Here is a 27,762-nt window from a genome sequence, read left to right as displayed (position 1 = left end):
CAAATCTTCAATATCATCCCCCCCCCCCCTTACGTAACCCTAAGGCAGGGTATTTATAGACTGCATAATGGATCTGGATCTCGAGTCCAGCCCCTGGACCCGAGGTTAAATCGATGCTGCTGATCACCCATGCGTTGGAATGTTGTCGACGTGCAGCGTGCTTTAGACCTTCGCTCGCCTGGATAATTACACACGTCCCTACATCGTGGTACCAGACTCGCGATCGGATCCATCAGCTGGGTCTGATCGTCCATCCCATTGGTGCCGGGTTCCATGGCCATGTCTGGTTCACGCTGTATAGGCTCAGCCCTGGCCTGCTCTGCATCATCATACCATATTGTAGTACACCTTATCTTGCATATGTGAGACTCATAGCATGGTGTGATTGTTTTGAACTCCTGCAGAACTAGTCTATCATGAGCATTTTCTGTGGTTTTTTAAGTTTACCATGGTTTCATATGTTTTGTTTCTCCTAGTCAAAATTAAGAAAAGTTAAAAAATGATAGCAAATAAATTATGTTTTTATGAGATATTAATTTGTTGCTGACGCTTATTTTCCCTTTTGTTTTTCTCTCCTTTGTAGATTGCTCAGAAACTTAATGAGAAGATCAGAGAATTTGGGCTTCAAGAAGTTGGACACTTGGAGGAGGATCTTGTCTTTGGTCAGGCTGGGACTAAGGAGGTGATCCAATTTCTCAGAATGAAGCAGGTCCCGTACTCAGATTTGTGAAGTTAGGAATTCCTCATGTTTATTTTCTTGTATGGTTTAATTCAGCTGCTAATAGTTTTCACTTGTGGATAGCAATGTCTGTACAGGATGCTGCTCCAGAAATCAAATTGCGCTTACTGATGATTTATGCTGCTATATATCCAGAGAAGTTTGAAGGAGAAAAGGGTCTTAAATTGATGCAGGTACTTATCCTGCATTTCTGAAGTGCAGAATAATTTATGTTCCTCCAAGATCACAATATTTCTCTATTACCAGTCATAGATTCTAATTGCTTTAATATTGTATCCCTATTGTTTGCACATTTTAGTATAACTGAGTGGTGTTTGATTTTGTTCAACTTGATGGTGACAGCAAATGTTATTAGAAATATTTCTGAGGTCTTCTTTGTTTTGTGAAATTAAGGATAAGTGCGACTAATTTTAGAGTATCATATGGGAATGCTGAGAATTACATGATGGTAGTTCCTGAATGAAAAACTTTTTTACTTGGTGAGATTCCTCGCCACACACACACACACACACACACACACACACACACACACACACACACACCGTCAATATGGGGTTCAGGGTTTTCATAAACTTTTCTAACACCGGGGAACATTTTGGTTATTGTTATGTTCTGAAAGTTTGTGACCATATTGTGGAAGTATGCTCAGCAGCAACTCTAGAGCCTATAGGCTAGATTCTGGGCACCATACCTCTGCTCTTGGATCTTGATCTCATAGTTTGGGAGCTGATTCATGCTTCCAACTAAATGGTATTATGCTTTCATAATGCATTTGTTTATATCTTTCAACCATTTAATAATCTGCGTCCATGTATCATTGGCCTGTAATTCTAACAAGTTATGTCCATATTCATGAATTTTTTATCTGCATCTACATACAAGATATACCTTCATATTTATTGATGTTGCATAGACAAAGGGATAGGCATATCCCTGTTTCATAACAATGCACAAGGGAAAAAAAAGTATCTATACTCAAATATGTATGTATATAAATGTCGAGAAAGAAATTCTGAAGTTTTATACAAGAGTTTGGATTTGCATATGAAGCTGTTGTTGTTGTTGGATTTTCATATGAAGCCTTTTCTTGTTGCTTGATGTTGATTCTATTATAACAATTGGCATTTTTTAGCATTGTCACATAGGGTCATGGATTTGCTACCATCCATATCACCTTTCTGTATATTTGCCTCCACTGACATCTGTCTTTCTATGGTTTTTTGCAATATGAGAATGTCTCTATGAACTTTCTTTTTTAAATTTCCACTTGTTTATTTGTTTATTGCATGTTTTTTAGCTTGACTTTACTTAATACCATTCTTCTTTTATCCTATTCTTTGATATATTTGTATGTAAGACTTTTTAGTGTCATGAATTGTTTTTTCTGTGGCTTCTCCAGCTGTTTTAATCTTGAGTGATAATCTGGCACACCAAAGTTACTGCCTTCAAATGTTGATCATACCCTAGTTGTCGCTTCATGCACATAGTTCGTATTCCTACAGCAAATGGTTTTTTGTGTGAAAGAAGCTAATAAATAATTTTTTGCTGGAGCTATCCCTGTGGACGTGTTTTATGATTTTGTTAATGTGAAAATTTGATTAGCGTGATCTTAGTTACTATTATTATTTTCTTTGTAAGCTGTAAAAGTGTTTTTTTACTTTCTTTGAAAGCTAGCACACCTTTCAAGTGATGATATGAAGGCGGTAACAAACTTGAGATTCCTGGGAGGTCCAGATGCAAAGAAGACCTCAGGAGGAAGATTCTCTCTTAAGTTCGATGTTAATAAGGTAAACATACATAGTTATGTAGTTGAAGCCATTTTTACAAACCCTAGTCCTTGGGATATTTTTGGTGAGGGAATTCCTTGGGAGATTTTGAAGTAATGGTTTTTTGGAGAAAACTTTTGCTAAAGCTTATAAAGAAAAAATACAGGAAAAAGGAAATTGAGAAGAAAAAACTGAAATCTTTATGTTAAATTATCATGAAAATAGCATCACATGAGATTTTGTTGTCCTTGAGGGCGTTCACTTTGTTGCTACTATATTTACACTATTTCATCAGTTTTGCAAAATACAATCTTTTTGGCAAAATCTGTGATGTAGGTGGAAACCACTTCTGCATTTGCGTGATCAATTTGATTGACTTCTTATCTTTGATTCCCTACTGATCGGTGTCTGATGCTGATATTCTGTTCTTTGTAAGAAACATGCTGCTAGGAAGGAGAAAACAAATGAGCAAGAAACATGGCAATTATCAAAGTTCTATCCCATGATTGAGGTACAATAAGCAACAATCTCTTTTTCCTTTTCTGGACTTAAATTGTCAGACTGTCATGATGAATGACCTGAAGGTTCACCGGTGTGTGTGTGTGTGTGTGTGTGTGTGTGTGTGTGTGTGTGTGTGTGTGTGTGTGTGTGTGTGTGTGTGTGTGTGTGTCATGTTGTGGGTCTACACACACACACAGACATGTATAAAGATAAGTGAAATAAGATACAAAGCCATCAATCAGATATGATTTCCCTTGATAAATAAATGTTTGAAGTTCTAGATCACCACTTGGGGATCCTGTGTTCAAAGCAATGATAAACTACTGTGATGTCATTTCCTTAAAGTTGCATTCTTTTATTGATCTCACAACATAATGGTATCCATATGAAGGATATCCCTTGATCATCCTCTTCTTTCTGTCTTCCAGGAGTTGATTAGACAACTTAGCAAAGGTGAACTGCCAAAGAATGAATACCCATGCATGAACGACCCTAGCCCCACTTGTCATGGGCCTCAGAGTGCACCTCAGAGTGCGCCTCAGAGTGTATCTGTGCGGACTACCCAAGGTCAGCCTGCTCATTCCATGAGGTCAAGGCGGCCTGCAACTTGGGCAAGGCCTCGTCAGTCTGATGACGGTTATTCGAGGTAATCTAGATGCACATCTATATATATTTTATTTGGTTGTGAGCTAGTTCCATATGCCCTTTGTGTGTGTGTGTGTGCATGTGTTTGTGTGTGTCCATGTGTGCATTTGTGTGTGTGTGTGTCCATGTGACTGTACCTAAGGTTGTACTGTGTTCCTTTGATCCAGTTATATGAAAAATCAAATTTTGCTTTCTAATAACTTATACCCTGGTTTTCACAGTGATTCCATTCTGAGGCATGCATCAAGTGATTTTAAGAGGATGGGACAGCGCATTTTTGTATTCATCATTGGGGGAGCTACTCGCTCAGAAGTATGCAAATTGTCGAGTACTTGTTTCCTTTTCTTTTCCTTTTTTTCCAGGGAGAGAAGAGGCGAGGAGAGGTCATGTAGTGTTTACTCTAAAATTGATGCTTTGTGATATTTTGATCAGCTACGCACTGCCCACAAGCTCACAAATGAGCTCAATCGGGAGATTGTCCTTGGTTCATCCAGCATTGATGATCCTCCCCAGTTTATCACGGTAAAGGTCACAGACCCAGTTTTTGATTCTTAAGTTGAACTGCACTGTATATCAGTTGACAGCATTAGCCTTTCCTATCCAAATAAAATCTGGTTCACCTGGCTAGATTGGACCATCCAAAAAGGATAATTACGCATATAGAAATACGTAAAATTTATAGTTCTGCCGCAAATATGTCATGCTGCTGTGCTTTGCTTTTCCACCAGATATTTGGTCCATTTTGCTCCGTGGTGTCAAGTTTCATTTCACCCCTATCATCTAGTTCCTTGGAGTTGACACTTGTGCTGCATATGGATCTTTGAATGCTTTATCTTGCTTCCCTCTGATGGATGGCTTTTATTTTTCCTTTTTTATTTCTGCAGAAAATGAAGCTGCTGTCTGCTCAAGAGCTTTCATTGGATGATCTTCGAATTTAGTTCAGCTGATCATTACTGGAAATTATCTTTTTGATATTTGGTGGACGGAATGCATATCTTCTGATAGATGAAAATAAAGTTTGTGTTCCTAAAAAATTTCCAATTGGTACTCCACTCAGAATGATGTAGATGTTAAAGGCGAGCAGGATGCTGCGTGGAAGGCAACCGTTGTTCAATGATGGATCACATGGCACCACCCAAGATACCCTGTTGTATTTACTTTTGCAGGTTTTATAACGATTATGGCAGTTAAAAGTGTAGCTTGTTCCTACTAAATTTATTGTATTGTATATAATTGGAAAATTGTGGTGCTAGTCTCTCCTCTTACCTGTCAAAAAATTAAATAGAAATTAACTTCTGAAACACAAACATTATATGCAATTCTTTCAACTTTTAAGGGCTTGCAAGAAGAATGCTGTCTTTCATGTCTAAGAACGTGGAAGCAATGGAGTTTCACGGTTACAATCGTACCATGAAGAGTAGAAGTGCTTGAACCACAATGTGAACTAAAGGGAAGGTTTCTCCGTCATTAGAATCGGTCATTGAGTTCCAATGGTTTACCAAGAACTTTGCGTTTCACTCTGTTGGGCGATGGTGGCAATGATCGGTGCACTAAGAATGTTCAACAGTTGATCATTTATATTTTGGATCAGAACCGAATTATTAAGATGGTGGCCAGCATTTCCAGCACTTTAGGCAAAATTCAGGACTGGGAAACTTGTTCTCACGATAAAAAGGGAAGGTAAGTAATGATGAGGAAATTCTTGTATTATTTGGCAATAAATTTGGTGAAATATCCTCTTTTTAAACGGCAAGGCTCATGCTGCCAACAAATGAGTTCATAATTGTTGAGGAAACTGCACCCCTGCACACTAGTACTGCCGGATTGTGGGTGGCTATTGATGCATATGAGGCAGCTTTTGATGGTGTGATGTCGTAAAGTCGTTGTGGGTTCACTAGGTGAGAAGAATGATAGGTACTGAAGGCCACAAAGAATGTGAACAAATGCTGCACTTCAAGTTTCTTCAAGCATCAGGAGGCGTCAATATCCATTTTCATCCAAGATCTTAGTTGTCATAACCAAGTTACAGGGCTCTTAGTTGCAAATATCTGCTATGTGCTTTTATTTTTCGACAGAGAAAGCAGGGGTTAGGCAGACTCCTACCAGTTATACAACCATACCATTTGGGGTTCGAACTTGCAACGTCCCAACACAAGGTTTCGTGCACTAACCATTACAGGGCTCTTAGTTGTAAATATCTGCTATGTGCTTCATTATGAACATTGTATTGACATTGAGATGGTACTAATCATCTATAACAACCTAGTCTTTTGAGCTAGCATGCGAGGAAGTGTCAGATCAAAGTGGACAAATTCTGGTGGGTTAGATTAGACCCAAGCGGGATGAATGTTGGAGTCTCTGATTAGGAGGAGAAAGAGTAACATGGTTGGCTGGCCCTACAAGGGACAGATTTTGGGTGATTGGAACTGAACCCTAGACAAGTCCGAGCAAGCACGCTTGGGCTTGGGCAATCAAATCGCTGCAGTTTATAAGCTGTTGGTGAACGTTGTGGTGGAACCTCCGAAGCTAACAACTGCCACCGGGCATATGTAAGTTGGGGACGTTAGTTCCAGACCAAAGCACAGTAACTCAAATTCACAAAATCTTACCCACATGATTCACTTGGGTAGTATAACCATCTAGGAATTTATTTTTCTATTTGAATGGCTGAAGAAAAGCTTAACTCTGCAAAAGCTTACCAAACTTCAAGCTAAGCTATGCTGGTAGACACGCTTCCATAGAGCTCTTTCCCCCACATCTTTCTCCCATTAACTTCTCCATTAAAATGGTAAGTTTCCTCTATTTGTCTCTTTGCAAGGGACAACAGTCCTCCATGATACAGTGAAATAATGTGGCAAGAGAGTATGGATATCGGTAAAATCCCACGGGTATCGGCTATGACTTCCCAAATCCCACCTCCGGCTTAGAGGTTTGCTGGAACTTCGTGAGACAGATACTCACAGAAACACATTCAGACCCTGGCAATAATATTCCTTCCGGTCTACTCAAAGTGGTGCGTCTGCTCGGGAAGTTGCAGTGGCATGTGTGCCTGCCTTTGCAAGTCACGTCGATTCGGATCTGCATTAGAAGAGAAGAGGAGCTTGCTAATGGATGGCTGCAGCTAATTTGAAAGATTCATATGTGCTTATATGTAGTGTCTTGCAAGTTGAATGAAACAATAGAGCCATGTGTGTTAGAGAGAGAGAGAGAGAGAGAGAGAGAGAGAGAGAGAGAGAGAGAGAGAGAGACGCGGGTTTCACACGAAACCCTGTTGAACATTTGTTTGAGCTCAGTGAGAAACAACACAGCTTTCACATGAAAGGGGGCAGAAAAAAAAATGCCCCTTAAGGGCCTGTTTGTTTCATGTTATGGGAAACTGACTATGAATGAAATAAACATCAAATCACTATGGTAGGAAACAGAGCACCAGTGTTTTATGGGGCCTGAGGCGGAGGGAAAAAATGGGCTCCTTATTAATAGTAGGAGTTCGGGAGCAGCGCCTCCGATTTTTTTTTAAGAATCAAAATAACAATAAAATGGCCTCCTAAAATTTTTATGGGGAGCTCGGGCCTTAAAAATGGGCCCCTAAATTTTTTTTGAACTCAGGGGCCCTGAAGCCCAAGCCTCACTGGCCTCTTTACAGGTCCGGCTCTGGTAGGAAAGCGCTATGCCCACGCATGTGGGCCTCAGTTTTTGCCATCACCTTCCACTTTTCATCTGCATATTCTTTTATATCTCTCCCGCTCATTCCAGTGAAAGAAATCTCATGGAAAGGCTGAGCTGGCAGGATTTTTTTTAAATTCATGACTTTTTACATGAAAACCCTTTCCCTCTCATGGGAATGAAACAAACATGCCCTAAGAGAAAGAAAAATTAAGGATTACTCTGCGTTCCTACTCTCATCATTAGTTGATGTCATGAGCAAGAAGCCCTTTTTCTCCATCGGTATCAAGAACTGTGATTCATATTTTCCTTTTTAATGATAAAATGGGATGATTCATGCATTTTGTAGTTGCATTTTTTCCAACATATATATGGCACAATAGTTTGTATGCTTGATGTAGTTAGAATCAAATTATGAAAATTGGTTTGACTCAATCTGATGTCGTAGTTCAACATGCTCTAATTATTGGGAATCAACCTTTGAACATGTTCCTTCAATAGCAAAACATGATTTTTCTGAGTGAGGAAAATTTCATTGCATTTATTTTTCAATTACTGGAAATCCTGATCTAGTATCAGAATTTGCCGATCCCTAGTAAATGGAGCATGCAAATCACATACATGAATCAGTTTACTGAAAAAACGACATGTCTAAACGATTGTGTGAAATATTTACCCTTTTCTAGCTAAAGTTCTTATGAGACTATTTCAAACTTTGGTTTAGGCTGTTCACTTTGGATTAATAAAGAGAAATTAAATTGGGTGCTAAAAAGTAAAAAAAGTCCCATTATAGGATAAGTATGAAACTTGCATTTTTACTCGGGATGCATAATCACCTGTCTCAACTTTGGATAGTTCTCTGTGCATATGGAAAAAGCATAAAGACCGCAAACAGTAACCATAGGCCATAGCGCAGCAGTTGACAAATAGGAACATTGATCCGCAGCCAATAACTCCCGTTATTTTAATCAATGAATCATGGCATCCCCCATTCTTCCTGGAAGAAAGTCGGTTGGTTGGCAAGGTTATGGAAATTTTACTTTCTAGCAACTGGGCTCAGGTAGTGGCCGGGCTACACGGTGCGTGGGTGGGCTTGACTCGAGAAAAGGACAACGGTTAGGTCGGTTCATGAATTGGCGGACACATTTCTCCGTCGCCCGAGAGCAGAACAGGTCAAACGCTGGGTGACATTAGCAATGTCACCCAGAGTTCAGAACCACAACGTTGGGTGACATTGCGTTTCATACGATCTGCATTCCCATTCACCCACTGACCGCACCACCTAAATCCTGTGCGTAAGGGAGACACAAGTCAGATGATTCTCGAAGTCTCCAACCTCCTCTAGTAAATGCTTCTCGATCGTTATTCCATTTCTATTAGGCTTTGTTTGGGAGCATGTTACAATCCACGGTTATCTGAAGCAGGTTATATGTTCCCCCTGAAGACGCAAGTGCGTGTTCGGGGGTCCGGATGATCACCACGTATATAAGCACGTGGGGCTCGTATCCCCGTGTGTGTCTGCATCACTTAGCGTTGGAGTCCGGTGCAGTTGCAAAGACTTAAATTACCCTTTTCCTCCATCAAACGATGGTTTGAGAAAAAGGACAAAAATGTCTTCTATGCAGAAAAGTGAAACGCCGGTTTAAAAAAAAAAAAAGACAAAAATGTTCTTCATCCAGAAAAGAGAGGATGATATTAACTCTTCAAAGTCCAAACATTTCGTTTTTGCCCTAAGCAGTAAACGTTTGCACCATCTGTTGTAACAAGAGCTCCTTCTGACGATACACCTTTTGCCATCGTCTGCTGCTGCCGGAACACCCTTTGTCGTCGTCTGCTCCCGCTGGAGCACCCTTTGCCGTCGTCTACTGCCGCCAGAGCAACCTTTGTCGTCGTTTGTTGTCGTCAGAGCATCCTTTACTATCGTCTGCGCAGTGGGAGCATCGTTGTCACCATCGGCTGCATCTACCTTCTGGGTGTTTCTCCTCCACTTTCAGATTACCAAAACTCATGTCGTTTCAGTGAGTTTCGTTTAAGGCTTTGTTATGTAAACAAATCGATTTGTAAATCTAAATGCTAAATCTTACAAGTGGTTGTACTATTCATGCTAAATAACACTTATTTTCATACTGAAATAAATCGATTTGTACATATCTACCTTCTGGGCATCGAAAAATAGTTAACACGATTTGTTCTTATGAAGGCCAAACATTACAACGATATGTACTTATGAAGGCTAAATTTCTACAATGATTTGTACGTTGGAATGCAACAATGATTTATACATTTAATGCGTAGCGATTTGTACGTTCGATGCAGCAACGATTTATATGTTTGAAGCAGTAGTGATGTGTATTTATGATTGATGAAGTTACCATGATTTGTACTTAAGTTTGCTAAATCGTACAATAATATTTACTTATAAAACCCAAATGTTACAATGATATATACTTATGAAGGTTACGATTTCTACAACGATTTGTAAGTTTAAAGCATCAACGATGTATACATTTAAAGCAGTAGCAATGTGTATTTATGAAGTTACCTCGATTTGTACTTAAGTTTGCTAAATCTTACAATGATGTTTACTTATGAAGCCAAATATTATGACGATTTGTAATGTTGGTGATTATTTAACGAATGAGATAACTTGTAATATTATATACTTGGGGAGGCAATTGTAACATATAATGATGCGGTTAAATTTATGTATTGTGCATGCTAGCAATGACTAAAGCTTGTAAGACAAGAAAGCCCCCGCCGTTTGATGGATGGCTATTGGAAAAATTATCCACCAGTCCCATATATATGAGCGTTATGAAAAGTACCAAAATATAATGAAGATTAAGAATGATAAAGACAGAGACAAAGCGTTATAATTGTATAATGCAGAGCATTATCCATCAGATATTGAGGCTGAAGAGCAAAGGAAGAAGGATGAGGAAGAACTAAAGATGAAGAAAAATAAGAATGACGAAGAGAAGGAAAAACAAAGGAAGAAAGAGGAGAAGAATGAAAAGTAAAGAAAGAAAAGACAAATGAAGAAGGAGAAGGAAGAGGAAGAGGAGGAGAGAGAAAGGCAAAGGAAGAAGGATAAGGAGAATAAAAAGTAAAGAAAGAAAATGCAAATGAAGGGAGAGAGTGAAAGACAAAGAAAGAATAAGGAGAAGGAGGAAGAGAAGAAAAGGCAATTGAATAAGGAGGAAGAAAAGAAAAGGTAAATGATGAAGATGAAAGAGAAAAGGCAAAGGAAGAAGCATCATGATGAGGAATAGAAGGAAAGGCAAAGGAAGGCGAATGAAAAGGAGAACATAGAAGAAAATGAAAGGCAAAGGAAGGAAAAGGAGGACAAAGAAGAGAAGGGAAGGCAAAGGAAGAAGAATGAGGACGAGGAAAAGAAGAAAAGGCAAAGGAAAGAGAATGAGGACGAGGAAGAGAATGCAAAACAAAGAAAAAAGAAAAAGAACGAGAAAGAGAACGAAAGGCAAATGAAGGAGAAGGAGGACGAGGAAGATAAGGAAAAAGAAAGAAAGAAACATGAAGAGGAAGATAAGGAAAGAGAAAGGAAAACGCAAGAGGACGAAGATAAAGAAAGGAAAAGGAAAAGAAAAAGAAAAAGGAAAGAAAAAGTAAAAAAGCAGAGGAGGGACGCGAATGAGCGAAGGAAGGAAGAAGTAGAAAAGCAGAGGAGGGAGGCGACGGAGCGAAGTAACAACAAGAAAGGTAGAGGATGGAGAAAGGGGATGAAGATGAGAAAAGTGTGACCAAAGTACGTAAAATGCTTCTATCTGTCATAATTTACTGTGATAGGTATTATTATGTATAGCGATTACTATGTATAGCAATTAATGTGATAGCGATTACTATGTATAGCAATTAATGTGATAACGATTACTATGTATAACAATTAATGTTATAGTGATTACTGTGAACGATTTACTATAATAAGTATTATTATGTATAGCGATTACTGTGATAGTGATTACTATGTATAGCGATTACTATGATAAGTATTATTATGTATAACGATTACTGTGATAGCGATTACTATGTATAGCGATTATTGTGATAGCGAGTGTGCAACAATTATTATATATAGCAATTACTATGTACAACGACGTGTAGAAGTATAAATGAGACTAATTTTGATTCGATACGAATAATATGTTATTTTGTGTTACAGGGAGGCCAGATAAGAAGTAGAGCATCAGGTGAAAAGCTCAGAGGGCGGTGTTAGTGGCCTATAGTTTTGTCGTGATATAGACAACTAAGTGAATATCTGAAGGATCGATTATGAAATATGCACTTTGGCGACCTTTTAGACTAGTATTATTTTGAAACATGTTGGAACACTATGACCCACCAGGTAAATAAGTGGAATAATAAGACGAATATATTCCAGTTTGATTCTTTTGATATCACCATGACCCTAGAAGATGTGACGCGGATTACAGGTCTTAAATGCCATGAAAGTGCTATCCTAGCACGAGATTCAAACTATAACGCAAGGGACAAGTGCATGACCCTTATAGGAATATCGATGGAGGACTGAAGTCAATGTATTTTTGGTGAAAGCAATTCTACATTGATGAAAGTTTCTTCTTTCTGTAATAAATGGGAAGGTCGGTCTGCTACATGTGCATCTGAAAGAGCTGACCAAGAGTTGCGCGACTTCCTTCTTTATTTTTTTGGACTTACTTTATTTTCGGATTTGTCTAGTTCGAGGTTAAGTTACCTGTTGCTGTAGGTCTTGAAAGACTTAGATAAAGTCAACAACTATGCATGGGGTGCTGCTATGCTCGCACATTTGTACAATCAACTTTATTATGCGAGTAAGGGTACACAAACTGTCAGAGGGTTTTGGCCATTTGTTCAAGTAATTGTTTATTATATATTTGGTAATTATATACTAAGATCGTTGAATGTTATAGTCTTACTAATATATTGATTTTGTAGGTCTGGGCGTGAAAGCATATTGTCGCCTTACGTCCTCAGTGTGACCCTGCGATTTGTGGTTTTTCCAAGATCAGCCGGTGGGATAGAATAAATGTCAAGGAGGATAATGCTAAGTTCATTTTAGATGGTATGCAATTAAATGAGGTAAATTATTTAAAATTGTTTATAATTGTTTCAGCATTTATCATTCATTAGTATAAATCATTGAAATATTTAGCATTCTTAAGTAATCATCGTTGCAGGATTTTGTCTTCGTTAGTACAAATCGTTATAGCATTAGCATTCGATAGTATAAATTGTTCTAATGTTTAACATTCTTAAGTAATGATCATTGCAAGATTTTGTATTCTTTAGTACAAATCGTTATCGCTTTAGCATTTAACTTTCATTAGTGTAAATCGTTATAATCTTTAGCATTCTTAAGTAATGACCGTTGCAGAATTTTGTCTTCGTTAGTACAAAGCATTATCATTTTAGCATTTAGCATTCATTATTGTAAATCGTTGTAATATGTATCATTTATTAGTGTAAATCATCTTAATACAAAGCACTCATTAGTAACAATTGTTGTAATATATTTAACACTTATTATTATAAATCATTTTAATATTTAGCATTCATTAGCATGAATAATTATGTCTATACCTAAACCATAATCTTCAATGTACATGTTGTGTGGAGACCGTATGGAGATGGTGAGGATGAGGACCAAGAGGTTGTTGCTAAGGCTGCGAGAGTGTCTAGCTACGATATTTGGCTGTTTAGCAAATCTGAAGCCGAGTTATAACGTGGTAGTCGAGTTCTCCTACAAGCTAGCTTGGGACAGTCTACCCCAAAGCAACCTATGAAAGTGAAAATGAAGATGAATAGTGGTGGAGTCAGGAACGTGAATTGACACAAACGCTTAAGGAAATAATTGGATAGTTGGTACAAAGGAGGTGTTCATGCCATAGCATATAATTATAAAGAACGACAATATGACCCCAATTATTTCAAAAAATATTAGAAACCCATGCATCAAAAACTGAAGATTGAGAAGAAGCAACGTGGAAATATTGGGAACCCATGTGTCCCTCCTGTCCCCCATCATGTCGTCTTCCAACATAGAAAAAATGTTCATCGTGTCCCTCCAGCTACAACAACGATTCCCTCAGTTGCAGTACACGATGAGGAGTGGACACAACTCACAAAAAAGAAGGTAGTCTCTGTCACATGATTAGAGATGTTGGAGAGGGAGAATAAGGAGTTACAGAAGCATGTGAGGAATTTGGGAAGACAAATATAGTCACAATATGGTACACTGTTAGAGATGATTACTAGTGGTTTTAATAAGATCGACCAAGAGGCCACCGAGGAAAGCGAGTCCACCAAGGAAAAGAAAGAGACGATTTGTATGTCATAGTCCATCTGAGTCGTCAAGTGCCACTGAATAAATTTTATGTAATTTTTTTATCCCAATAATTATTTGTTGTAATTCTATAATTCTTTGTTGTAATTTTATAATTCTTTTTTATAACGTGACATTCTATAAATGTATAATTTTTTTTTATTAATTGTAACACACAAGTGCCACTGAACAAATCATTGTAATGTTCGGCCTTCATAAAAAAAAATTGAAGAAGCATTTAGCGTTGTGTACTGCAAAAATTATGATTTGCTTTTATGCGTTGTCTTCCTATCGAGATTTATACAATGATTTATAAAAGGCTGAAACGATTTATACATATAAAAGCTACATGCTATCGTGATTTGCTTGATACCGAATGACTTGCAACCGGTTATAATTCTTTATTGTAATATAACATTCAATAATTATAAAGTTCTTTCTATAAGAGATCGTGACTTTTTTTTATAGAAGTGTTTTATCACGATCTATAAAGCCACAAACATAAAGTAGAAATGATTTGTCCTATCGCGATTTACGTTTATGAGCTTTATCTATGTGAACGATATATTCTATCGCGATTTACAGAATGACTAATTCATAAAAGACAGAAAAGAAAAATAATGAACAAATCGACACGATGTTTAAACTTACTAAAATAAAAATCGATTTCACTATTTCGTTCACAATAGGATTTACAACTTGATATTGATTTAAGTAACAGTTGCAAATCGATTTCACTGTTTTATTCACAATATTTTAGTAACAGTTGCAAACCAATATGAGCTTTGTCTATGTAAACGATATGTACTATCATGATTTACAAAATGACTGATTCATAAAAGGCGGAAAAGAAAAACAATAAACAAATCGATACGATATTTAGACTCAGTAAAGTACAAATCGAGGTAACAAAAAATAAATCAACACAATGATTAATAAAAGGCTGAAATGATTTATACGTATCGCGATTTACACAATGACCGATTCATAAAAGACAAAAGAAAAACAATAAACAAATGGATACGATGTTTAGAGTTAATAATGTACAAATCGAGGTAAGTCAAATGTGTGAATTCTATTAAGCTTTGAGTTTTAACTCTTTGCAGGATGTGTTTGCAGCCTCACTGATTCGGAGTATCTGGACTATGCTGTTGCTGAGGGAAAGAGACACCAGGATTCATATGAAATTATAGGCCTATTGAGAAAATCTCATGATCTATTTGATAAAGCTCAAAGGATGGCCTCTTACTCTAGCTATCAAATGGGTAGAGAATTTTTTGCTTCAGGGGATTTTAATAATGCTAAAAAGATTTTTTATGGCATCACGAGCCTTTACAGACAGGAAGGTTGGCGGACTCTGCTTTGGGAAATCTTGGGTTATTTGCGGGACTGCTCTAGAAAACTTGGGCTCGTCAAAGATTATGTTGAGTATTCACTTGAAATGGATTCACTTCCCATAATGGCTGGAAGCCGTACGGAGGCTCTTGACCCAAAGGGTCAATATGGCCCAGCTGGTCCAGGTAGCTTCTTGCAGAGGGAGGCCATACAGGAGGAAATATTCAGAATTTTAAAAGGAGAGTCCATGGTGAATCCGAGTTATGATGATGGTAGTATTAGTATATCTGAAGATTGGCCCCTTCGTTTTGAGATTGATCTTCTTAGCCCATTGAGTATAGTATTCCTGGCATCTGTAGCTTTTCATGATCAAGCTGTTAAGCCTGGTGCACCCACTTTGTTGACATTGTCACTTGTATCACATTTACCTCATCCTGTTGAAGTTGACCAATTAGAAATTCAATTCAACCAGCCTGCGTGTAACTTCATCATTAGCAATGTGCATAGACAATCATTAGCAACAACTACTCAAGAACAGGCCATTCGAGTTGTGGATGCTCCAGATGTAATTCTTATTTCAAATAAATGGACGCGAGTGACATATGATGTCATACCAGGTAATAAATATGTCATGATTATTCTTCACTCTCCTCTTTAATTTCTTGTACTACGGGAATCTGACTTTTGTTTCTTTGTTTTCTATTTTGTTTATTGCAGATCATAGTGGGAAGCTTGAGTGCTTATTTGTACTAGCAAGGATAGGACAACAATTTACCATCTGCTTTCGTGCTGAAAGTTCTGCTTCAGTGGATGGTCTACCTCTTTGGAAGTTTGAAGATAGAGTAGAGTCCCTCCCAACCAAAGATCCTAGTCTTGTATTCACTGGCCAGAAGGTGGTTGTCCAGGTGGAAGAGCCAGAGCCTCTTGTTGATCTCATTTTAAGCTCTTCTGGGCCTGCATTTGTTGGTGAAATTTTCCGTCTGTGTTAGTGACTGCTAAAAGACATATGGTCTGCTCTGGGTAGCTGAAGATAAACCTTGTAGACACCGAAGGGGGCGTACTTGCAACCAGAGACATTGAATCTTTCTCTTTAGAAAACCATTATGTGCAGCTTCTTAGTGTTTCAACATCAATTGAAGAAAATGGTTCCCAACCAAATGCCGAAAATATCTGACCGAAAATATCAGAAAAATTCAGGAGTCTTTTGGATTTCTTTCTGTGCCATTCTTGAATGTGGGTGAATCATGGTCCTGCAGGTTAGACATCAAGTGGCAGAGACCAAAATTGGTGATGCTGTATGTTTCACTGGGGTACTCCCCTAATAGCTGGGAAACCATGGCTCAAAAAGTTCACATACAGAAGAACTTGCAAATTGAGGGAAAGACTGCCATTGTAGTCAATCGCCAGTTTACGCTTCCATTCAGGAGGGACTCACTACTGATTCCCAGAATCAGACAAGCCTTGTCATCTTCTGAACAATCAACAGCATTTGCTTTGCATGAAAAAAACATCCTTCTTGTGACTGCCAAGAATTGTAGTGAGATGCCTTTGAGACTGATTTCCACCTCTATTGAAAGAGATGACAACGGCAGGGAGGCATGCATTGTAAGTCATGCTTCTGCAACTGATCCTGGTCTTCTGTCGGGTCACAGTAGGCCTACCTCACCTGAGCTTGTTCTTATGCCGAGCGAAGAATTTAAGCAGATTTTTTCCATCATTCCTCTTAAAGAATCCCCAAATATAGGCATGGGAACAGTATGCATCAGATGGAGAAGGAAGTCAGAGTTGATTGAGTCAACAGGAGTTGTTACAAAACAGAAGCTCCCAGACGTTAAGGTAGAGAAGGCACTGCTAGTTGTGTGTGTGGATTGTCCACCCTATGTGATACTTGGTGTTCCCTTTTTATTCTCTGTGAGAATTCAGAACATGACACCATTGGTTCAGGAAATCCATTATTCCTTGGCGGAATCCCAGAGTTTCTTGATATCAGGAGCACACAGCAATGCAGTGTTTGTACTACCAAATTCTGAGCATGTTCTAGCATATACACTGATCCCATTGTTGTCAGGGACACAACAATTGCCGCTGATTACAGTTACCTCAGAAAGATATTCAGCTGAACTTCAAACATCTGCTTCAGCTGCCAAAATCTTTGTCTTCCCCTCGGATCCTCACATGCAGCTGGGTCCTTTGTGTAAGAAAGAGGAAAATGCTGGTTTTGGGTCAGGACTCACTACCGTTAACTGAAGCCATCTTGCCCCTCGCTTTTGGGGTCATCCTGTTGATATCTTGGAAAAAGCATGCTCCATCTGCTAAAGTTTTGCAGTGATTGGAGGAGCGGATAGATAGATTTACGGGGTTCTACAATCCCAATCATCCATTTCTTAAACACTTAGGTTTGAATTATTTCCAAGAAAATCGGGCTAAATTTTTTAATCAGTCAATAGGTTGGAATGAATGCATCGTAGACAGAAATGAGGATCTGATGCCCAGGAATATACTGATTCATATTGATCACATGATCATATGTATTCTCCTTTCCATCCATGCTCCAAAAATTTTGCCTTCAAGAGTTGAGAGTTTAATCTTATTCATTCATTCTTTGTGGATATTACAAGGCCATTCATCTGAAATCTATTGATTATACAGATGGTGTGGCGACACAAACCTGCCAGATTTAGCTATGTTTGAGCAATGTCGATTGTGCTCATTTACATCAGTTGTTTTTTCTTTTTGAAAGGCAAGCTGAGGTTAGGCAGACCCCTACCAGTTATACAACGATACCATTGGGATTTGAACTTGCAACATCCCAACACAAGGTGACGTGCTCCTACCAGACAAGCCTGTCGATTGGGCTCATTTACATCAGTTGTTTGATGGCATAGAATCAGGTACAGGGGTGCCAAGGACTAGAGGTCGCAATTTACTGAGCTTGAAGATGTCAGTCCACACTTTTTTCCAAGTGCCTGGCGAAAGCGGGTAACCATATTTGCTTGTAGTTTACCGTGTTTTCAGTCTAAGGTTGGCTCTACCATGTGGCCTCCGAACCCATTGAATTATGGGTGCATGTGAACCTGGTACTATGTTTTGGCTGTGTATCATCTGAAGATCTAATCGTGGTGAGATGTACATTATATTCAATCTATTTAAAAAAACAGTTACATAAATTTCCCAGATTTTCCTTTTCTTTTTATACCATTGTTTTTCTACTGATGGCAGCATTGCATCCATTGGAGATCTTTATGGGGCACTTTTTTGGCACTCAAACACTGCTTTGGGAGCCCATTTTTCACTTAGCACAGATTTGAAGGTGTTTGGTTAACAAACATCCTAAAATGTCTTTTCCATCCCGAAATCTTTTAAAATTTTGGGGAAAATAGCATGAAGCTCCCTCTCTCTCTCTCTCAAATCTATCATTGGACCTCTCCTTTTTCCTTCCTTTCTATCGTCTTGTGCCTTCCTCATGCTGTGCATATGGGCCGGAACCCAGGGGTGCCATCACCACTACCAACCAGGCAGCATGTTTCCTTCCTTTCTATCTTCTTGTGTCTTCCTTTTGCCACGCATATGGGCCGGAACCAGGGATGCCATCACCACTATCAACCAGGCAGGATGGAAGATGAAGGCCTGGCTGGGGCTCCCAACCCCATCCTCCCCCTAATCATCCAACCCTGCCTCTGCCTCCTGCCCCGCCTACTGACCTCACTGGCTATCATCATGAGGAAGATCATCATCGGGTCGTCAATGGCATCATGTTGTTCCATCCTCTGGAGTCGAGGTTGGATGATTGCTGGAGGACAGGTAGCATGCTGCAGAAGGCATTGGAGATTGTCCCCAGGTCTGTAGATGGCCTGCCAATTGATGGGCTTGATCATGAAGGGTGCTTGGCCACCATGGATGAGTAGATCCTGGAGGAGATTGCGAGGCCCTTCCTGATCAAGGGGAAGGGGATGTGGATACAATGTGCATAGAGGGATGGATTGAGTCGTTGCCCAGCAGTGAGATTGGTATCCGCAAGTCGCTGCTGAGCTCAAATTGTTGCTTGATAATCCCTTGAAGATTGATCACAATCATAGGTGGTAGTGTTGAGAGAGAGAAAGATAAAGAGATTAAAATCATTGTGGAATTATATTAGAAAGCATGTGATCAACATCTCATGGTTGATCTTTGGAGACAAGAAAAGAGTATTCACAAATGGGCAAGCATGCAAAACGGAAAGTGCCAACACTCGATTCACTAGGAATAATTAGCGTGAGAACAATCATGTTGGTTCTAAGGTTAGTCAAGCTTACGGATCCAATAAATTAGGTGGCTCTATTGTTTTACAGACCCCCCAACTTACTATGCTAACTCATCCTTTTAATCACAATGTATTAGTAGTTAATTTCCAAGATTTAAAAATGTAGACTAAGTTGAAGGAATGCCAATACATAGTAGAGAAAGGTTGGAAGATCGAGGTTGCAAGACCACCTATCATGAGCGCTTTGAAACTCTTTGAAGTTGAAGAGAATCTTAAAGCATGTAATGTAATAAAATTACATCATTTATTTCTTGTATAAGAAGATAATTATGATCGTACTACAATTTTGTTAATTAGAAGATTTATGATCAGGCCTCAGATTGTTGAGTTTACTCTTTAATCATGCATATGAAAACTTTAAAATAGAGGGTTTCAGATACAGCGTTAGAGTAGTTCGGATCTCAGCACTGGGCGCACACCACATCAGATCCCAGCTATCAAACAGACTAAATGAGGTATTTTGAAGGAAGATCTGTAAAAGGCATAGTGATGCTTAAAGTAGATTTTCTTGCGTTAATGGCATTCTGTGTGATATACTTAGACAAGAAAACCCTATCTCTTTTATTTTTGTTAGTCACAAAAAGACTTATACGTAGAGTGCATAAAGTGATTCAAGTTCATTCCCCTAAAGACATTTTCTTATCGTTAGGCCTGGTAAAGGAACCAAGCTGCTCACAGCTCGGCTCATCAAATGAGCTCAGTGGGCACGCCATGAGCAGCTCCTGCAGCATAAACAAGCTGAGCATGAAGAATGGGCATTTATGTATTACTGATATCACAAATAGCATGATAGATCAATTAATTGGACCATATGCTTGTAAACTCCAAGTTATTGGTCTCATTCGCAGGGTGAAACATATTAAAATGTATGTATACTTTTTATATTAATGAGACAGATTGACCTTGGCTCCTCGGCTTGGGTCAGAGAAGATTGAGCTCGACTAAGCTCACCTGAGCCAGACAAGAGAAGCCCGAACAGGGTATGAATGTAAATGAGCCAAAACCCAACACCCATTGTTCGGTTCATTCGGCTCGTTTGCCTGCCCTACTTACTGCATTCATACTATGCTGATGATGCCTCATTTTTTATGTTGGATACTTCCAAAAATATATGCAACTTCTCATCAATTTTGTCTGATTTTGAGTACGCCTCAAGTCTTTAACTAGTAAAGAAAAATCAAAATTCACTTTCAATCTTTCAAGAAGATTGAGTAAAGTAAAATAACTCCTTGCAACTATTTACAGAACAACTCAAAGTCATTTATGTACCCCTCGAGAGAAACCTATCTCACTTGATCTCTTGGCAAGGCAAACTTTTATTTCAAGTTGGTAGTATTGATCAAAATCAGATTCACCAAGTATTCCAATCTCTCGTGGTTGGTAGGAGCTGTCAGTGCACGTCTCCTTGTGGTGGGGCGTTGCAGGTTCAAAACCCAGTGGTACGTTGAATAATAACTGGTGGGGGTCTGCCTAACCCCAGCGTGCCTTTCAAAAAATATATATATATTCCAATCTCTCACTTCAGTCATTTCTTCCTACATCCATTTGTCAGGAAATTTCTTGTGGAAGACTATAAAAACAAAAAACCATTTGCTAAAGTGGGAAATAGTATGCATAACACAAAAATGAAGGCAGGTTTTGTAAGGTTCGAGAAGGGTAAAAAAAAAGAGGGATTTTCCATGGGCAAAACAGATTCAATATCCATATCATGTACCTCATGCTACCTTTACCATTAGGACTAATATTATATGATAAACTTGGGCAGGAGGGAGTACTTGTGGAGTTTTATCATATGATAACAAAAGAAATTTAATAATGCTTGTAAACTACAATCTCAACGCATCACAATCAAACAATGGCAAAATTTGGTAGTTTCACTCTATAACAACAGTGCAGAAAGCATTATTCTAGCTATTGATCTTTTAATAATTACAGATTAGATGCACACCTGATGCCTTCTTGTGTTAGCAAAGGGCGGGGTGTATTGAAAAGGAGTAGATTACACTGTACATGCAGGCCAGAATCATGTGACATCAGCAGCAGCTTTAGCAGTGTCAGCTTTCAAGCTGTCAGTCGATCTAGTGTGCGAATTTCGTTGCAGAAAGTTCAACTGATCAGCAAATAGAAGCCCTTTCATGTAGTCCAGTTGCATCCGCTCTTTCTCCATCTGCAATTCTTGCTCCTCAAAATGCAAGATTTTGTCCTGAATTCTCTTCAGCTTTTTTTTTTAAATATAATATCAGCAACAATATTTTCAAGTAATATAAGAACTTCTGGGAAATTAAATTTGATAAATTTTGTAAATATAAGCACCTTAACTTCAATAATATTTGTGATGGATTGCTCCACATCCCTCTCTTCTTGATCCAGCTGAGCATGTGCCTGCACAGAAATTGCCTCTAGAGCTGCTGACATTCCATGATTTCCATCATCTCTTTCAGCAGCTGCTTCTGCAACAGAAACTAAGAATCATATTGCCCAATACATAACATGTTGACTTAATCAAGGTGATACTATTGAAAAGCAGCAAAATTCTATCTAAATACAACCATGAAGCTTAAATCTGTCATCATATATTGCAGGACAACCATGCCTAGCACTGCCTAAATTCTCCATTTATTGCCAATGAACTTTCAAAGGAATTTCAGATTGCAAGATTAGCAACTGCACCTTGCAGTGGGGAAGCTTCTCCACATTGATAATTAGCTCTCTCATCATATATGGCTGCAACAGCAGCACGAGCTGCAGCAGCTGCTACATCAGATCCCACCAAGGCCGACAAGAAGGCAGCCTAACAGAAAAAAGAAAAATGTTAACAGCATTTTATATGAATCAGTCACAGTGGTAAAAAAAAACAGAATTTAATTAAATAATATTTTCTCATAGGAAAAAATACAATTCCATGCCTGCTTTTTTCTTTTCCTGATACAAATATGGAAGTGTCTAGAGAATAAAAGTCTTTAATCTATTTTTAAAGGCAGAATTACATAATTTCTCTAATTATTAGACACTCTAGTTAAATCTCATTCATGATTTTAAAATACCAAATATTCACACCTGGGCCATTATTGGATTGCTTGCATCTGCGAGAGGTGTAAGATGCCTTTTTTTTGTTGGAGATGTGGTTTCTCCTCTGTTTTTGGCTTCAGACTGAACCCCTGTTATAGCAACCTTATCGTCATCCTGAAGGTCTAAAGGATCCATATACTGCTCACCTATTGGCAACTTGATAAACCGAGCAATGCATTCTTTCTCAGTTCTGCTACCAACATAATCAGACACCATCTTCCAGTCATCACTATACTGCAAAATGGCTTCTAGAAGTCGCAATGTCTCCCCATCAGTCCAATCTGTCTTAGCCTCTTCAGTAAGAGTAAGATCAATTCGCTTGAAATCTGCAGCAGAAAGACCAACCTGATAGTTGCCACGGACAAAGCATCTTGCGCAAAGAACAACGTCAGCCTGTTAGAACACATAAAATCAGTATTCTATACATCATTACTTCCAGATAACTGTGTAGTAATAGATATTTGGTTTAGTAAGTATTAAAAGTTTTTCACAAAAAAGTTAAAAAATGAATAAAAGAAGTGAGAGAATGAGAAAGAAAGTAAAATGACTTTGGTGCTTGCTTGAGACATTCCTAAAGTTAATACACAAAGCAAACAAAACATCCTAAAATAAACAATCTAATTACTTCCACCGGCATTGCAAAGTAGGTTGCAATCTACTATAATTGACATTTTTCTTCTTTTCTCTCATTTCTAAATGTAACCTTAGTAGTGCTTTATAGAAAGATAAAAAACTACAACAGCAATTTAGGACCTGATCGGCACCCATCCAGCATGCAGCAAGATGCATACACCTCTCCAGAAGCTATTTGTTAGTAGGATCTATCTACCAATGCAGGCATGATACACGGCACTGCACATGGAAAGAAGCCTAATGCATCAACCCTTATGGTGGACAGCATTAACACGGCCATGGTAGGACCTGATCGTATGTTCTACTGAGGCAGACTACATGGTTTTTTTTTCCAATTTGATAATGATAAATCACCATATGGTTCAGACATCCTGTTATGGGCTTGTGCCATGTTTGCCATGGCCCTTTTTCAGTGTCTGCAGTGTAAAACTCCATGAGTCCAGCTGGCCATCGAGGATAGCTTCCTGTTGGCTTCTACCGCGCAGCAAGGGATGCACACCCCAAATATCAAACTCACTACATCCTTCAACTTGAATGCCTTAAGCCGACCCACCTAGCTAGGTGTGTGGGGTTCTTGTGGACTACTCAGGCAGGCTAGATTACCTATAGAACATAGATATAAACTAAGCATTTCAAGTCACAACGTTAGCAAATTCACTAGGGCACACGATCAATTTATTGTGCAGTATGCTATTTGCAGCAGGAGATCACCCACAGCCAAAAACATCATCATTATTCACTCGAAGATAAACAAAAAGAAAAAAACTTACAGTTTCATATAAAAGAAGAGCTCACAATTTCATAATATCCACTAACAAATACACTGATAAATACCAATTAGTCTACAAAGAACATTCATATATTTTTGTACATCCAAAGAAGCAAATCCTGCCTTGATCATTTTCCTGGCATGTCAATTTTCACAGGATCTATTTCACAAAAAACACAAAGTCCATAAACACCTTCAAACATTTTGCAACCATGTAAAATTCTTAAAGACAAATAACTGGTTTATACTTACACAACCATGGAAGCCTTTCATGTAGTCCATAACCATGTTATGTGTCATAATGTGAAGAGATAAATTCCATTAGACCTAGATGGTCATATGCAGATCAATAGGTTCCTCCTAAGGTTGGTTGGCTAAAAGTCAACATCTAGAGCTAGTGTTGACAGATGGGTAGATGGTTTCACTAATTGAGACTATAGCGAAGATTCCAGCTACTAAAATAGATACTCCTGCAGAGAAATATTAGTTTGAAGGAGTGGGTATTCAAATAAGGATTTCAATGTATTAGTGGACACTTCCTGAAGAGATGTGGCTCATATTCTTAACCACTATTATTGAATGATGACTGGTTGAGATGAAATGGATGACATGAAGCCAGATGCAACCTTTCAATTTGATCAACTTCCTAGATTATGCAGATTAGAATCAGAACGGATTTGGAAGGACAAAACAAGATTACTGGACATTACCTGAACTTGGATGCATGGTTCAATGCATGAAATGTAGAGTTTTGAAGCATAAGGAAAGCATTTTCCGAAGTACACGATAACTGAACTTTGGACTAAGTGTATGGGAAGCATACTTACTGTACCATGGGAAGTTTCCTTTCATCAAAGCCATGCTTCCCATTGGGAAGCAGGGACACTTATCTACAATAAAACAGTTCTAAATCATACATACTACAGTTCATATTGATATTTTCGTTATTTATGTGAAAATGCATATCCATTATGATAAAGACAAGTTAAGAAACATCATCTACGGTACATAATATTGTTTTTTGAGCATTTCAACATTTGAAATTTCTAAAAAATTAATTTCTGTTTTCCAAATACTAACCAATCCTTCCACTTTTGCTTTCTACATTTTTATTAGCCATAGTTTGGAAATATTGATTTTATTGTGATGTTTTCAAAGGCCAATGTAATCCAAACAAATGATATTTTCGAAATATGACCTATTTGTGTGTGTATGGGTGAGCTTGTGTGTGTGTGATGATATTTTCCAAGATCTTCCCCAGAATACAATTTTTTTTAAATTACCACAATATTTTCCTCACCAAGATTTTCCCGAGAACAAGATTTGTACAGTTTGCCTCACATGAGCCTGAAAGATAGTCTTTTGCCCCTTTCACTTCCTGTGCTGCTTCCCATTCTCCCTTCTTGGCAACCTTGGATAAACCTCTAAAAAGTTGCCAATTATACTCATTTTAAATAGTTATGAACAGGTAGGGTTCTGCCAAAACCCCAGCTTGACCACCAAAAGCAATGAAAAATGACAAACAAAACGCCGATCAGCAAAACTCATTCTTAGACTATGTTCATCATAACATAGAATCGACTCCGAGACTGGTTTAAAGCCAAAGAATCATTCGAACTTCAGATTTCAAAGATTAGTTCAAGTCTAATGAATTGGACTCTAATCCCCCATTGATTTTAAGACGTGATCAAGAATTCATAACCTACAGTGGTGCAACTTGTGGAATTGCACATCCCATCTTGGTTTGACTCTTATTTGTTCAAATTTCTCCAAAGGGCCCAAAACCATCAGTGAGAAATTCCCATGTGATAGTTTATAATCAGCTATTGATGATCAAATTTTCAAAATTTCAGTAATCGTTTTGCGATATTCCGTCAAAGATACGACCTTCTACTGAATTATGCAACATTTTTTTTTCTTCTAAACCGAAAAAGAATTTCATAAAACAAAGGAAAACTCGGACAATAACTAGTGGAGAGCACTCTAACCTTTCGGCAATCGAAGCACGTACTGTTACAGGCGGACCTGCAACTACTACACAATTTCTTCACACCATCCCTCAGATTCCTCGTCGGATCCATTGAAATTTCTCCAGAAACGATAGGATTGAAGAACCGGGACAATCGAGCCGACTCCGACATCATGGACGCCGAAGAAGAAGCTACCGGAGACGCCAATGAAGCCAGCCCCGTCCCGGGCTTCTCCTTCTCCTCCGACCGCAGACTCTGCTTCGGCGGAGTGTAATTGATCAATCCCCAACTCTCCAGGAAATCGAAGACCCTCCGGACGGACCCGACGTCCGCGACGAGCATCCTACGGACCTCGGTGAAGGTGATCTTCCTCGACGGATTCTCCCTGAACTTATTCACGATGAAGTCCCTCAGGTACGTGTAAACCCTAGGGTTTTTGGCCGTCGACCGCCCGTTGAAGAACTCGGCGAGCATCCGGAGCTCGGTGTCGTGGATCCGGTCGAACGAGAACCACCCTGCGATCGACGGAGAGAGGAAGAATAAGAACGGAGAGAGGAGTTAAGTTTTCCGAGAGAGTTAGGGTTTCCAGAGGGTTGATATACTTCCGTAGCTCGGGACGGTGACGTGGTCGACGCTGGAAACCGGCTGCTCCGGAGGGCGAGGAGTGCGTGGCGCTGGATGTTCCTTATGCGACGGTGGCTGAGGTTCTGGTTTACCGGCAGGATCCGCCGGTGGAGCGGAATCCGGCGGTGGCGGGGGGTTCTCCGGCGCCGATGCGACGTCCATTCTGAGAGAAGACACCGCGTTCTGTTCGGAAGCAGATCAGGTCATGCTGTTGCTTCGCTTGTGTCCGAACTTAGAGTAGGCTCGGCAATCCGAATAAATCATACAGATTGTATAGAAAACTTTTTTTATTTTTGAAAGGCAAGCTGGAGTTAGTCAGACCCTCTGCAACAAATATCACGAGATTTATAAAAATGTTGCGATAATATGGCGAGAAATTACCTGAAAGTTTAAAACGGCAATTTCTCCCGAGATTTTCAATACATGACAAATATAGTGATATTTACCATTTTAGCAGATATTTATCACTAGATTTTCATTTTTAAATGTGTTTTATTTATATTTTTCTATACAAATTATTTTTTATAATTTTAATTTATTTTCTATTCCCAAGATTTTGCCAAAAAATACGAGATTTATGAAAATTTTCAAAATCTCCCAAGGTTTTTACTCCCCAGATTTTGCAGTTTTTAACTTTTGTTACTATGGGCAGACCCACCAGTTATTATTCACGTAGCATTGGGTTTTGAATAGGGGTGGCAATTTCTGACACGACCCGCCAACCTGCCTACCCGATCCGTCAACCCGCCAACCTGACCCGCGAACCTGAAAACCTGTTTACCCGACCCAACCCATTTATTAAATGGGTTGGCGGGTCGTGTCGGGTTACTCGTTTATTAAACGGGTCGGGTTCGTGTTTGCCACAGCCGAACCGTTTAATAAACGGGTCGGGTTCGGGTTGAGGTATGCTGACACACCAACCCGCCAACCCGACCCGATTGCCACCCCTAGTTTTGAACCTGCAACCTTCCACCACAAGGAGACGTACCAACCATTCGGAGACCCGTATATAGACTCGTAAACTAGTAACAAGTATTTTTATAGCTTTAAAACAATGTATTTGTTTTCTAAATGAACTAGTTTGAGCTTAGTGTAATAGGTTTGGAGTTTAAATCTTGTTATTTTCAATTTTGAAAAATATAGATCCTTAATAGATGCAAGATTTTTTTTTTTCACGAATCAAAACATCAAAACAAAGCTATCTAAAGAAGAATATCTGTAAGAAACAGGACAAATGATGAATTCACAGTTAAGTTACATCAATACAAGCCCATTGTTATGCAGCATAAGAATGAATAGGAATTGATAAATATGCTTCAGAAGGACCTTATCTGAAAAATCTCAGCAAAGGAAAATCTCACAATATTCTCAGAAATTTGGTTTTTATTCAAAAGCTCCGGCGGTAGGC

General features: G+C 38.8%; 3 protein-coding genes across 6 annotated transcripts in view; 2 read left to right on the top strand and 1 right to left on the bottom strand.

Moving 5' to 3' along the window:
* Positions 1-4,996, top strand: part of LOC149830423 (SNARE-interacting protein KEULE-like) — a 102,558-nt gene extending 97,562 nt beyond the window's left edge. For both annotated transcript variants that reach the window (XM_090016506.1, XM_090016507.1), the window contains 8 exons: positions 584-709; positions 817-912; positions 2,410-2,526; positions 2,942-3,016; positions 3,435-3,652; positions 3,873-3,963; positions 4,084-4,173; positions 4,536-4,996. In XM_090016506.1, the coding sequence (XP_089872632.1) occupies positions 584-709; positions 817-912; positions 2,410-2,526; positions 2,942-3,016; positions 3,435-3,652; positions 3,873-3,963; positions 4,084-4,173; positions 4,536-4,589 (867 nt within the window). In that variant the 3' untranslated portion in view covers positions 4,590-4,996. The remainder of the gene's footprint in view (positions 1-583; positions 710-816; positions 913-2,409; positions 2,527-2,941; positions 3,017-3,434; positions 3,653-3,872; positions 3,964-4,083; positions 4,174-4,535) is intronic.
* Positions 4,997-11,041: 6,045 nt separating this feature from the next.
* Positions 11,042-17,236, top strand: LOC149830422 (uncharacterized). Its single transcript, XM_090015458.1, has 5 exons — positions 11,042-11,121; positions 12,268-12,344; positions 14,761-15,606; positions 15,707-15,971; positions 16,246-17,236. The coding sequence occupies exons 1-5, from the start codon at positions 11,042-11,044 to the stop codon at positions 17,234-17,236; spliced, it is 2,259 nt and encodes a 752-aa protein (XP_089871584.1).
* Positions 17,237-21,082: 3,846 nt separating this feature from the next.
* Positions 21,083-26,569, bottom strand: LOC149830421 (SWI/SNF complex subunit SWI3B-like). Of its 3 annotated transcripts, none has more exons than XM_090015807.1 (6): positions 26,333-26,569; positions 25,749-26,245; positions 22,347-22,751; positions 21,960-22,080; positions 21,603-21,751; positions 21,083-21,507 (listed from the first exon to the last, which is right to left on the bottom strand). In XM_090015807.1, the coding sequence occupies exons 1-6, from the start codon at positions 26,514-26,516 to the stop codon at positions 21,313-21,315; spliced, it is 1,551 nt and encodes a 516-aa protein (XP_089871933.1). In that variant the 5' UTR covers positions 26,517-26,569; the 3' UTR covers positions 21,083-21,312. The 3 variants fall into 3 exon arrangements, with proteins under 3 accessions (XP_089871933.1, XP_089871934.1, XP_089871935.1); XM_090015808.1 differs by having other exon boundaries at positions 21,603-21,739; XM_090015809.1 differs by having other exon boundaries at positions 21,603-21,733.
* Positions 26,570-27,762: the final 1,193 nt, after the last annotated feature.

The sequence above is a fragment of the Nuphar pumila genome, chromosome 8 (genome assembly GCF_984573655.1).
Source record: "Nuphar pumila chromosome 8, dmNupPumi1.hap1.1, whole genome shotgun sequence".
In the NCBI taxonomy this organism is placed as follows: Eukaryota; Viridiplantae; Streptophyta; class Magnoliopsida; order Nymphaeales; family Nymphaeaceae; genus Nuphar; species Nuphar pumila.
The sequence above is the reverse complement of the archived record's forward strand: the minus strand, read 5'-3'. Positions and strand labels throughout refer to the sequence as shown.

Excerpts from the sequence above, each read along its gene's own strand:
- LOC149830422 (XM_090015458.1), top strand. The coding sequence starts at position 11,042 with ATGGAGAAAGGGGATGAAGATGAGAAAAGTGTGACCAAAGTACGTAAA. Across the intron at positions 11,122-12,267 it reads GTCATAATTTACTGTGATAG|GTCTGGGCGTGAAAGCATAT; the intron begins GTATTATTATGT and ends TTGATTTTGTAG. Across the intron at positions 15,607-15,706 it reads GACATATGATGTCATACCAG|ATCATAGTGGGAAGCTTGAG; the intron begins GTAATAAATATG and ends TGTTTATTGCAG.
- LOC149830421 (XM_090015807.1), bottom strand. The coding sequence starts at position 26,516 with ATGGACGTCGCATCGGCGCCGGAGAACCCCCCGCCACCGCCGGATTCC. Across the intron at positions 22,752-25,748 it reads CGTGCTTCGATTGCCGAAAG|GCTGACGTTGTTCTTTGCGC; the intron begins GTTAGAGTGCTC and ends GTGTTCTAACAG. Across the intron at positions 21,508-21,602 it reads CAAATATTATTGAAGTTAAG|CTGAAGAGAATTCAGGACAA; the intron begins GTGCTTATATTT and ends TAAAAAAAAAAG.